The 13,497-nt window shown below is 44.6% G+C and overlaps 1 protein-coding gene across 1 annotated transcript in view; it reads right to left on the bottom strand.

Annotated features, from left to right (window-relative positions):
* SHROOM3 (shroom family member 3) overlaps nucleotides 1-13,497 on the bottom strand; it is an 87,720-nt gene that overhangs the window by 5,404 nt on the left and 68,819 nt on the right. The window contains exons 10-11 of the mRNA XM_047092265.1: nucleotides 12,444-12,594; nucleotides 1,263-1,535 (exon numbers count right to left, since the gene is read on the bottom strand). Of these exons, the coding sequence (XP_046948221.1) occupies nucleotides 1,263-1,535; nucleotides 12,444-12,594 (424 nt within the window). The remainder of the gene's footprint in view (nucleotides 1-1,262; nucleotides 1,536-12,443; nucleotides 12,595-13,497) is intronic.

Here is a 13,497-nt window from a genome sequence, read left to right as displayed (position 1 = left end):
CTGCAGCATTGTGGATGCACTTGCTGCTTCCATACTGGTTTTCCTCACTACACGGTGAGTTCCTTGAGGGCGGGGCCTGTGTTTTGGCTGGTGTTCATCCCCAGAATGCGCAGCACCAGACATTTGGTAGGTGCTTGTTTGATGAGCGGAGGGAAGGAGGAAAGGATGATACTTTTGAGGCAGGCACTTCTAGACGATTTCTAGAAGAGGAAGCAAAGACTCAGCACATTTGCATGAGGAGGGCACTCACCGGAAGGGGACAGGAGCTGCAGAAAGTTTTTGGATGCCCAAGCACATTCAGAATACCATCTAGACTTTTTCTATTTCAAAAAATGACATCTTCCCTTTTAATTTAATACATTAGGAGAAATAACTGGGAAATCCCTGATAGCCCCGAAAGAAAGAGCTATAGATAGGAGGAGCCAGAAAGCAAAGGAGTCTCTTAGTGGCTAGAGCGCTCATCACCTTCTAGCATAAACATCTATGTACAATAGTTACAGGTATGTTTATTGTCTGATTTGTCTTGATAGGGTCCCTGAAGGCAGGGATCTGTCTGCTTTGTTCATGAGCCTCATGCATCCCAGCAAATAGTTGCTGTACTGATGAGTAGGTGAAGAATGCTATGCAGCTCTGGAATTATGTTCATCATAGAGAATAAAACTTGGGGTCTGCAGCAGGACCCCTCAGATCCTGGTTCCGTCACTTGCTGGCTTGTTGTGAGGATCCAGTGAGCCCAGTGCTGGGCAAAGAGGAAAGGACTTGAATGTTATCCAGTGTTGCTACCGCTGTTACTACCTGTCCTCTTTCTTCCAGTAGAGGGCGCAGTGGAGACACCTGGGTACATCGTCCCCAAGTGCCTGCAGACCCTCGCTCACAGATTCCTTGGAGCTTGAGTCCACATTCCCACGTGGGAACTCTGCTCAGCCCCAGCAGTTTTTTTTTTCTTTTTGTCCCTCTCTCCCTTTCTAATGTCACCCTCCCACCATGCTTCTGTCTCTTCCTTTTCCTGGGAAAGAAAGTTAGGAAAGAAAACTCTGGTACCTGTGTTTTTACTTTCCTAAGTATTCCCTGAGCCGGAAGTGCCAGCATTACCTCTTGGCATGCAAGTGACTTCTTTGGTGTTTCCCAGTAATCTATACATTGGACCGCCCTCCCTGCCCCAGAGATCATAATCTTCTCCAGAGAAGGGGTCATGTTCAATTGCACCTATGTACGTGGGTTCAGAGGGAAAAGCCGTTGAACTAAATCGCTAGTCCACCTACCCTTTCTTCATTACTGGCATCTTCACCGAGGCCGCTAAGGACGTTTTCCACACGGGCCAGGCGCCCTGAGAGGGAGAGCAGCAGGTTTACCACCTTGTCCAAGTCCCCGATGAACATCTTGTACTTGTCAAACTCATTCGGCTTGCAGAGCTCACTGATCAAAGCCTCCACCTCTTCCCCCAAGGCATTATTGAGCTTGATGTCCATCAGCAGACTCCCTTTCGCTTCCTGCAGGGTCTCAAGCTTGTGGGTGAGGCTTCCAATGAGCTCGGCCTGTAACCCCAGAGAAGACACACAGCAAACGTTAGCCAGCGGAATTGTCAATGGAAAGAGGATTCATTTCTCCCAGGCACATCCTGTCTTTTCAAGGCTAAGCTGAAGGTCCCCTACTCTGTCTGGACTGCCTCTCAACATGACGCCACAATATTCTTTCCTTTCCCTGAATGTCTACAACTGCCTTTCTCTGAGCCTATTCAGTCTTCACAGGCCAACACTTGACTACACATCATCGCCTTGTAATGTTTCCCAATTGAGTCATGCTCTGTACAGCTCAGTTTTCCCAACTGGCTTGTCAACTCACTTTTATTTTACTATTATTTTTTTTTTTTAGTTCAATTTTTTGAGAGAGAGAGAGTGTACATGAGCAGGTGAGGGGCAGCAAGAGAGGGAGACAGACTCCAAAGCAGGATCCCCGCTGTCAACTCAAAGTGCGATGCGAGGCTCAAATCCACAAACTGTGAGATCATGACCTGAGCCCAAGTCGGACCTCAACAGACTGAGCCACCCAGATGCCCCATTTACTCACTTTTATAAGGCTTTTCAAGATATGCTCTCTTTTGGTCCTCATAACGATACCACAGGCAGGTAGGGTATAGATTTCTTGTTTTACAAATAGAGAAGCCAAGAGTTAAAGGAACGAAGGGACTTACCCAAGGTCAGAGAGCTGAATGGAGTATTGAAGATAGTTACCATTCAACAGAGCAGTTACTATGTGCCAGACACTGTGCAATAAACTCTACATGGATTATCTCATTTAGTCTTCCCAACAATCATACATATACAGCAGGTGAAGAAACAGACTCCGGTGAGGTGATGGCCCAAGACACACATACCATTAAGCGGGGCTGCCTTGAACTCAAGTCAGCTTGATTCAGGAACTAGCCTTATACAGTCATCATAAATATTCACCGAGACCTTTATCAGAAGTCAGCCGTGTGATCTTTCCATCGTGCTCCACTATCTCCACTTGCCTGAGTTATATAATTTGCCATTTTTATTGCAAATGTCTATGCATATGAAACAGTTACACAAGTATCCAATATATTTAACTGAAGGAATGAAGTAAAGGTCTTAGTGGTTTCCAGTTTGATTACACTTATACTAAATGTCTACTAGTTTGCTACAAGAGAAATTAAACTTCATGATTTTTAAATTAGTCTTTTGTTTTTCTCTCAGCCTAAGGTAGCCAGATGGAAAAAGGACATAATCTTTTTTTGGTTAAAACCTATTTCTTTACCACTAAAACAGTTCCAGCTCAAAAAAAAAATTTTTTTATGCATATATATAAAATCAAGCCATGTGGCTTCAATTGGAAACTTGGTAAGAAAGGATCACAATTTTGATGTTAGAGTAAAATCTTCATTTTTAAAGGAAGGAAAAGGGGAAAAATAGAAATAATTTTGACTAACAGAACTGAAGGGTCCTGAGGATTTTTGGTACTATTTCTTCATCACCAGAAAATACAACAATTACAATGATATGGGGAAATATTTCTCCATGTTGTGCTCATCTTGGAGCTGGACCATGAGCGGTACTCTGTCTTCCAATCTAAGGTTCAGAGTGTCCTTGAAATGTCTACGTTTTGGCCTTCACGGTGACAACTTGTCTTCTCGACTCGCCGAAGCCCAAAGGCTAAACAGTGACTAACACAATTCTCATCTGCTGCACTGCCTCATCATAGGTTATAATCTTTGGCTTTCCTCAAGCTGTGTAGTTAAGACAAAGTCAATGCAAGGATACTTTCAGTAGAGGAAAAACCCGTACAGTCTATATCACTCCCCAACTGAGGAGACTAAACCCAGAAAAAATGCAGGTGGCAGAGAATATTGTTTACTATTCCTTATGTTCTCCCGAAAAACAGATTTTCCAGAAAACCCCCACCAATTGTGGCTGGCATTTCTGGTATTTGCCTGCTACCCAGCCTGCTAGGCAGCTCCAGAGACACGCCCAGCAGGGCGTGACGATCCTGCGTGGTGTTATCCGTTCTTACGAAGAGAACAGCAAGGAGACGGATGGAAAGCAGTAGGAAAAATAAACCCTGCCTGCTGTTACAGCTTCCAGCATTCCCACCAGACAAGGTTCAGAGAAGTCAAATGTCATTACAGCTGCTTTTCAGGTAGACAGTGAGAGACTCTGACATCTCCATGAAGTCAGGCCAGGAGGTTTTCATCTTGCTGCCTGCATTCCCTAGGCTCACCGCTCCGTCACCGGTCGATACCTTCTCACAGTCACACCAAATCCAAAGGGGCAGATGACTACGCAGCATTTCTATACTCCAGCCTCTCTGATTATTCAAATGTGGGATCCATTTCAGCCTCTTGTCTTGAGAAGTATAGTTTCTAGAAAAGTCTTGAAACAGAACTAGGAGATGGAAAAGAAGGTAACGGCCTTGCGTTTTTCATTCTTCTCATTAGGACTTCTTTTGAAACTAATACTGTGTCATCACTTCTGGAACTCAAAGCACTTTTGTTGATAGTTTATTTGATATCATTAAAAAACAAACTCTCATCATGGCCTCAGAAGCTGGTATTTGAAGGGACAGGAGACTCTGAATGTGTGAATGAGCAGAGACCAGGAAGGATACGTCCGTCCTCACGTGTTGGGCGGAGTTTCTTCTGGACTCGGCTCGGGGCTCCTACTCAGGTCAGTAGTGCCGAAAGGGCAGCCCCCCGGCAGGCCTGGTCCAGTGGGCGGGCAGCAGGCAAAGAAGTGACACAGCGGAACAGCAATGGGAGATCAGACTCGGCAGCCTAATCCTCTCAGTCTGTCCTCTGCACAGCCTGTTTGGGCTTTCAAAGACCCAAACGCCGGGCAGAACCACAGCCTCTCTGTGCAGGAGCTGATGTGTACTGTGGGCTTCAGGGTAGAAGGAAGAATAGAAGGAGACGGAAATGTCCGGGAGTGATGCAGGGAGGATTTGGTGGGAAGAACCAGGGCACATTTCGTGGCACTCTGGTTTCTGAAAGCTATTTGCTGGGCCATAAGGTGATGTGTTAGCACGTATGGCCATGCTGTGATATAGAAGTTACTGAGCAGTCTCATCTGTCACTCCTGGCCCAAATGGTACATATTTGGATGGTATTTGATTTTTTAAAATGCTTCCACATTTAAGTGATGGAAATTTGGATTTAAAACTGCAGTTAAAAGGGATGTGAGTAACTGAAGGCAACAAGGGAAAGTTGGCTATACCAAACAACCATTTCTCTGCCAGGCAGACCTCTTCAAAAAAAACTCAAAAAACAAAAACAAAAAACCAAACCCTACCAACTTCTAGCTGCAGAATTCACTGTGGGAGGGACAACAGGTCTTTTGAGGGGTTTTGTTTCAATAACATACTAGTCTCTCAGGAGCTACTTAATTTGCAAAGTCATTCACATTTTTTCACTTCTCATCTGGTGCGAACTGTTACGTCACCCTGTGTGCGATGCAATTTATAGGTTTTTTTTTCCTCTAAATATAGTTTAACAGACCCTCCCCCTCCCACCTCACCATTTGCTTGCAGCAACCCTGCTGGGCCCCTTCCGGCCTCCTCACTGCCTCCAGAAGTCAGGAACCTAGGCTCTGATAGAAAACTCACCCCCCATCAAACCACTTGACCTTTGGTGCCTCCATTTTCTCACTCATAGCCAGGGGATAATAATATCTGCCTAAAACTAATAATGTTTGAATATTAAGCTCTTTCTCTGTGCCGGGAACCACTTAAATATTTTACTATTCAATTACTACTCCCAATAACCTGATGAGACAGGTAGTATATTATTATCCCGGTTTTACTGCTGCACAAAGTGAGGTGGCTAGAAGTTATTTAACTTGCGAGAGCCAGGTCGTCTGGCTTCAGGGATCAGGGTTTTAGTCACTACGTTAAAATAGCTCATCGGAATGTTCTGAGGCTCAACTATAATAAAGCTTGTGCGAGCATTCTGGGAAGTATAAAAGTATTATACACATTCAAGTTATTGCTACTTGTGCTATCATTAAGATTCAGCAATACTCTGGGGAACACTCATTTTAGGGCGCACCTCTAGAGGAATACTCAACGTCTCCCCCACGTGACCATGGCACTTTGCCTTCTGCTCAGGGATCTGTGCTGACCATGTTCCCAATACGTTGCTAATAACACGGCTGGCCTGTGCTGACGGATCATCTTCATCTCAAAGAAGAGTAATTCAGGACTCCTAGCTGCATGGCTGGAATTCAGGGGCAGAGTGGAGTTCAGGCTCCTGCTAGTAAAAATGATGAAGATAAAGACACTTCAACCACAGGCTTTGTTGTTTCTTTGGTTTTAAATGGGAGGATCTAGGCAGTAGTACATGGTTGTTTTCACAGCTGAACTTCATCCAGGAGAAAAGTCAGGGGTGATTTTTGTCCCAGTGACAGAAATGGGATCAAACCTCCATCCCATGTTGTGGGACCTCAACGAAAACAGGTCTTGGGGACTCAGCTACCATTTCAAATATTCTCTGGCACATTCTCTGGCAAGAGTGGCTCTTTACCATTCACTTCCTCTCAGGAAGGCTTGTGATCAGAACGCTGTCCTATTTACTTAGTACCGTCTCTTGGTTCTGGGTATCAGGACTCTCTGACAAGAAACAGTATTAAATTTCTTTAAATTCAGCTAAGCCCAGGGGCGCCTGGGTGGCTCAGTCAGTTAAGTGTCGAGTTTGGCCCAGGTCATGATCTCATGGCTTTTGAGCTTGAGCCCCGCATTGGGCTCTGTGCTGACAGCTTAGAGCCTGGAGCCTGCTTCAGATTCTGTGTCTCCCTCTTGCTCTGCCCTTCCCCTGCTCACGCTCTCTCTCTCCTTCAAAAATAAATAAAACATTAAAAAAAATTTTTTTTAATTCAACTAAACCCATCATCCTCCCTCCCTAAATGATCTCTGTTTCCCTATTTCAGTTATGACAGCCATGTAAGGCCAGGAGCTCGAGAGTCATCCTTGACCCTTTCCTCTCTACCATGCTCCACATCTAATCTGTCCCCACGTGCTGTCCACTCTGCTTCCCCCCCACCTTTTTTTTAAATCCACCTGTTTCTCACAGCCCCTACCGCACTGCCTTTACACAGGTACCGTCACTTTCCCTGTAACACCCTCCCAACTGCCGCCTCTGCCTCCACAGCTGCCAGAGAGCCTTTTCTAAAATGCCTGTCAGCTCTCTCCCTGCTGGTAAACCCCAGGGTGGAGGAAGGGTGAGGGACTCCTGGTGTTAGCCAACATGGTATACGCCCCCTACCGCCTCCGGCCCCACTTACCACAACTAACATCCCTGGACTCTGAAGGGGACTCTGTAAAGTGAAGGATGGCAGCGTGTCGGGACGGGGAGCCAAATGTGAAGTATGACCCGGAATGGGGGTTAGTTGCCTGCCTCCCCCTTCTGTGTTCTAGCTCTGAAGTGCACGCAGAGAGTGGCAGCAAAACTCTGAGAAAAGTCCTGCCTTTCGAACAAAGGACCAAAAAAAGGGGCCTCCGCGAGCTAAAACGTGTGGGGAAAATCCTGTTTTTAACCCTCCTTGTTTTCTTCCCCTAGCCCTGGCTCCCAAGAGTAGCTCTACTCCCTGAGCTGCACTCGCAGTGGGGGCACAGGCACTGAAAACCCCGAGAGAGAGAAGCGAAAACAAAAACAAGTCTTCTTTATGGTCAGAGGAAGTGGTCCAAACGGTGTGAGGGGAATTCCCACTCTTTTTTCTTTCTCTTTTATTGAGGGAGGTCCCAGCCATGCAGAACAGCATAGCAGCCCAGGCTGCTATAGTCATGAGAACTGGTCTTTCTAGCCAGAGGCCCAGGAAGAGGGGTGGCTGGGAGCCAGACAGTATTGGGCGGGGGGGGGGGGGGGGATACTGCATGGAACAGCCAGAAAGAAGATCCCCTAATTCTGTGTATGAACTGACAGAAGTCCTAGGCTCACGCTCAAGTAGACCCAAAGCAGCACAACAAAGACTCTGAGAACTGAACTATGATAAGCACTAACCAAGTCCCAGACTAACCTCTGAATGGTGCATGTTTGGGAAGGATCTGTGCAACACAGCAAAGGCTCTGAAAACCAACATGATGTTGGAATTGGCACCTGAAGGTGGGACAGAACTTATAGTCAAGGGGCACCTGGGTGGCTCAGTCAAGCGTCTGACTCTTAATTTCGGCTCAGGTTGTGATCTCACAGTGTGTGATATCAAGTTCTGCATCTGGCTCAGTGCTGACAGTACAGAGCCTGCTTGGGATTCTCTCTCTCCCTCTCTCTCTGCCCCTCCCCTGCTCTATTTCTTCCTCAAAATAAATAAGTCTATTCTTCCTCAAAATAAAATAAACTTTAAACACAAAAAGAACTTGTAGTCAAGCTGAATAGATTACTTGCTAAAATGAAAACAAAAAAAATCAACATTCTGTAGAGGATTTTAACAGAACCCAGAGGCTCAAAACGTAATACTCAAAATGTTCAGAATACAACACAAAATTACCCAATATTAAAAAAACAAAAAAACAAAAAAACAGTAAAACATGAGCAATTCTCAGGGGAAGACAATCCTGAGGAAACCCCAGTGCTGGGATTTCCAAAGCCTTTAAAATAACTTTTATAACCTTCCTCCATGGTAAAAGTAAACACTCTTGAACACAGAAGTCTTTGGCAAAGAAACAGACACTACAAAAAACTGAGTCAATGGAAATTTTGGAACTCAAAACTATATTTGAAATTAAGAGAATTACTGGTGGAATGAAGACAGTCCTACAGAAATTATCCAATCTGAAGAACTGACAGAAAACAGATTCTTAAAAATGAACTAGGGCTTCAGGGACTTGTGAGGCAACATCAAAAGGTCTAATATTTGTGGTACTCGAGTCTCAAAAGCAGAAGAAAGATTAGTGCATAAAAAATATTTGAAGACATTATGGCTGAGAACTTCCCTGAATTTGGTGAAAGACCTAAATCAAGAAGTCAGTAAATGCCAAATAGGAATCACCAAAGAAAATCAGGCTCATGCACGTCATAATCAAGCTGGTGAAAATTGAAGACCAAGAAAAAAAAAAAATTGAAAGCAGCCAGAGAAAAACAACACATTGCATACAGGAGAATCAATATTTAAATGACTGTGCAGTTTTTGTCAGAAACCATGGGAGCAAGAAGGCGGAATGACAACTTTAAAGTGCTAAAAGAAAAAGAACAGTCAACCCCCAATTCCATATCCAGTGAGAATATCCTTCAGCCATGACAGCAGAATAATGACATTCTTAGATGAAGGAAAACTAAGAGAAACCGTCACCAGTAGACCTATTTTAAAAGAAATGGAAGGAAGGAAGGAAGGAAGACTGAGGTTTTTCAGGCTGAAAGGAAGAAAGACCACAGAGAAATCTGGAACTTGAGGAATGAAGGAAGAGCAACAAAAATGGGCAGCTGAGAACCATCTGGGTCACTAATGATCTCCTGGGGAAAGCCAATTCGGCGGCACAACAGATTATTTTTGCCTTCTGAAATATTCCACTAAGTCTCTAAGCCAAAGCCCTTTGGCCTTCAGAACAAAGAGTCATGGGACCTGTTGAAGCAGATTTTTGCCTAATAGACATAGCTGGGTTAGGCAAAGAACTTAAAGCTCTAATTATTAGACTGTCTTTAGATTTTTTGTTCAGATAGTTCAGACAATGAAAGTGTTTCAAACTTCTGTTTACTTGGAACATTATAATTCGTCATGTATGATGTATACATAGAAAATATATTAAAGTAGAATTGGTTTAAAAGGCTAATTTCAATTTTTAAAAATATTTATTAATTGGGACTCTGGTTTCCATTGAGTCTTAGTGAATTTCATGACTAGCGACGTATCTTAGGTTACTAGTAACTTTATTTTTTTTTTAATTTTTTTTCAACGTTTTTTAATTTATTTTTGGGACAGAGAGAGACAGAGCATGAATGGGGGAGGGGCCGAGAGAGAGAGAGACACAGAATCGGAAACAGGCTCCAGGCTCTGAGCCATCAGCCCAGAGCTTGACGCGGGGCTCGAACCCACGGACCGCGAGATCGTGACCTGGCTGAAGTCGGATGCTTAACTGACTGCACCACCCAGGCGCCCCAACTAGTAACTTTAAATATCAGGTAATAAGTTATTTCTTTGGGAAGGTTGGTGGGAGGCTAGTCTCTGCCTTGGAACAATCTTGATGAAGCATAATTTTTTAAAATCACCCTTAGAAAAGCTTGCTGTATATCAGGAAGGGGACTGCATTTTCAACTCTATGCTGCAAATATTAATAGATGCCTTCTACAACATCATTTAAAACTCACATATTTTTGGGGTACCTGGATGGCTCACTCAGTTAAACGTCCAACTCCTGATTTCAGCTCAGGTCGTGATCTCACGGTTCATGAGTTCGAGCCCCAAGTTAGGCAGTGTGCTGACGGCACAGAGTCTGCTTGGGAGTCTCTCCCTCTCTCTGCCCCTCTCCGTATTTTCTGTTTCTTAAAAAAAAATTTTTTTTAAAGTTTACTTATTTTGAGAGAGAGCACACAAGCTGGGGAGGGGCAAAAGAGAAGGAGAGACAGAATCTCAAGAAGGCTGCACACCATCAGCAGAGAGCCGGATGTGGGGCTCAAACTCACAAAACACGAGATCATGACCAGAGCCAAGATCAAGAGTCGGACGCTTAACTGACTGCACCACCCAGGCGCCCCTTTATATTTTCTGTTTTTAAATTTTTTTAATGTTTATTTTTGAGAGAGAGAGAGCGAACACATGAGTGGGGAGGGCAAGAGACAGAGGGAGACACAGAATCTGAAGCAGGCTCCAGGCTCTGGGCTGTCAGCACAGAGCCTGACACAGGGCTCGAACTCACGGACCGCGAGACCATGACCTGAGCCGAAGTTGGATGAGTAACTGACTGAGCTACCCAGGCGCTCCATATTTTCTGTTTTTAAGTCAGGAATATAAACACAAATGACGCTAATGAAAATTCTATTACGCACGAATAAGCTTGCAGTTCATTAAAAACATCTCCTAGGATTCTCTAGTGCCGTGCAGGAAGATCTGAACTCTTCAGGATTTCAAACAAAGCCCTATGTGACCTCCATGACCTTCTGGCCCCTGTGGAGCCTCCCAGCCTTATCTTCTGGGATCCATTGCCTTCCTGTGTGATCCTCTAGATTTGGTCATTTCTAACTGAGGCATGAGCCTTTTTGTTTGGCGTTCCAAAGTATCAAACTGCTGGCGATACCCTTCTTCAGTACAGACACTCCCTGTGTTTTTCCACATCTCTGGGTCTTTACCCAGGCCAGTCCCTTTGTCTTGAATGCCTGATGTTCTTCTCTTGCCCTGACTCCTTCTGACTCATTCTGATTACTTCGGTGTAAAATGTGGCAGTATAGGTATCAGAGCAGTTTTGTGGAAATAAAGAGAATATAGCAGTATGAAAAACACAGCCCACACTTAACAAGGTAAGAAGTGCTCAGCACATTGTACCTAATGTTATTTCCTGTGAGGATTAATCCTCTGTGCCTTTATACTCTCAATCTAAAAATACTTTTGCCATATAATCATCAGAGTGAGAGGCTGATAATAAACTGATGGGAAAGCATTTTTTTTTTAAAAGCAATGAGTAATTTGTCACACTGCTACTATCAAATAAAGTATCTCTACATGCAAAAAAAAATGAAACAAAAAAGTGTAAAATATTCAGTGAAAGGCACCATGGCAACTTGGTACCTGTAATGAATGGTGTTTATATAGCTCCCTCTTTGGGATAAGTAGAGACTAGAGCATGTCGTTTTTTTCCCTCATCGGAGGACCCGTTAAATGGAGGCATTCGGCGGCATTTGAAGTAGGGATATGCCAGAAGTAGGGGTGCCATGAAGCAGGTGTTTAAATGGGAAAACCTTGGGCTGGGAGAGTTCAGTACTACAGTGCCAGCCGTGCGCTTGTGCGTCCACGGAGCCAGGAGCAGTGGGAGGGAGAAGAACACCCCTGACAGAGGTGCTTCTAAAATCCCCAAATCCTCCTGCCCCGTTACTCCCTGCTCGAGGGTCTGTGTCCTGTGGTCTCGTTCCACACACAAACAAGAGAGCCTGGGACACATGGAGTAAATGAAATAGAATCACCTAAGAAGGCTTCTCCTGGGATTGGTACCACTGAGAACCACTTACATTCCAGGCTCAGCAAAAGACAAGCGTTTGAACAGAGAGTCCTTTTTCAGTGTACGGGCCTGGCTTGTATGAAGAACTGAAAACTCAGTGGCAGGTGGCCCTTCCGGGGCTGTAGGGAAGGCGGAATGGCAAGAACTCTCTCCCCGGCAGGCACAGCTGGGCTTAGATCTTCAGGGTATGTGGGAAGACAGCAGCGGCATCATGGTGTCATTTTTTAAATGTCTTACATGTAAAATTTCTGTAGGAGTATCAAATGCTAACTAAATTTCAGTGCTGTGCTTCCAAGCTATTCACTGGGGCGCTGCAGACAGAGTTGGGGGAACGTAAAGATTAACATTACCACCTCTCAGAAGTGTCTTTTGACAATTGGTCTTTTTCCTTAAAGTTTCTATATTTTCTGGTTTGCCTTTTGGCAATGAAACATGAACGGAAAATTACCGATTGCGGGCATTGGCTGGTCAGCTCGGAGAAGAGAGCTGGGGTCTCTGTGTTGGTCTAAGTGAAGGTAGGGCACCTGGGTTTTAGTCTCAGCTATGAGACTTTTAGGAAGTAACTTATTCCCTGTAATGACTTTCACTTTTGTCATCTGTAAAGATGAAAATGACAGGAAAGCTATGAGGAAGTCACTCAAAGTGCCATGTGAGTCAGGAGTCCAAGGACCATATGGGCAAGGTTGGTGATGTGACAGACCTTTCTTCCTCTCCTGCCCTAAGGAGCCAGTATCCTTGCTCGGACCTTGACTCTCTTTTTGGAGAGAGCAGAACACAGGCCTCAATTCTTCCTTTACCTTCTTTTCATTGACATCCACCTGCTCCTCTTCCTCATTCACCTCCTCTGGCATATCCTTGATCTTGTTCAGAAGCTCAGCCTTGGGAGCAGACACACTGTAGTAGGCAGGACAGTTCACCAGCATGCCCACTGCCTCCTTGTCTTCACTCCTGAGGCATAAAGAACAAAAAAGTACATAGCACATTCCAGAAGCTTCATTTTACCACATGTCTGCGCATTCAGAAAGGTGTAAAAAATGCTATTCATTCCCTTCCCAGAAATTAGGATGAACAAATACTTACCAAAGAGTGATTACTATGTATAGGGCTCTTGGAAGCCAGGCAGACCTGGGCTGGAAAACACCAAAGGGAGTGCTGGGAAGGAGACTGGACATCAGGCCTGTGGATTTGCTAGATGACTCTGGATAAGACATTTGACCTCCCTACGTGTTTCTCCTTTTGTGATAAATATGAGTTCCTGAGATACAGGAGTGCTGATGCATGGGGGCACTTGTACCCCAATGTTTATAGCAGCACTTTCAACAATAGCCAAATTATGGAAAGAGCCTAAATGTCCATCACCTGATGCATGGATAAAGAAGATGTGGTTTATATATACAATGGAATACTACTTGGCAATGAGAAAGAATGAAATCTGGCCATTTGTGACAACATAGATGGAACTGGAGAGTGTTACGCTAGTGAAATAAGTCAGTCAGAGAAAGACAGATACCGTATGTTTTCACTCATATGTGGATCCTGAGAAACTCAACAGAAGACCAGGGGGGAGGCGAAGGGGGAAAAAAGTTACAGAGAGGGAGGGAGCCAAACCATAAGAGACTCTTAAATACTGAGAACAAACTGAGGGTTGATGGGGGGTGGGGGAGGGGAAGTGGGTGATGGGCATTGAGGAGGGCACCTGCTGGGATGAGCACTGGGTGTTGTATGGAAGCCAATTTGACAATAAATTGTATATAAAAAGTATGAGTCCCTGAGTGTGAGGGTATTTTGAAGGTGCTGCACCATCTCCAGTTGTGGGTTATTTCCTACTCTTCCAGGGTTACCCGTCATCTT

The sequence above is a fragment of the Lynx rufus genome, unplaced genomic scaffold (assembly GCF_022079265.1).
Source record: "Lynx rufus isolate CCGP_SWC_20201006 ecotype Redwood Valley unplaced genomic scaffold, mLynRuf1.p SCAF_3, whole genome shotgun sequence".
NCBI lineage: Eukaryota > Metazoa > Chordata > Mammalia > Carnivora > Felidae > Lynx > Lynx rufus.
The sequence above is the reverse complement of the archived record's forward strand: the minus strand, read 5'-3'. Positions and strand labels throughout refer to the sequence as shown.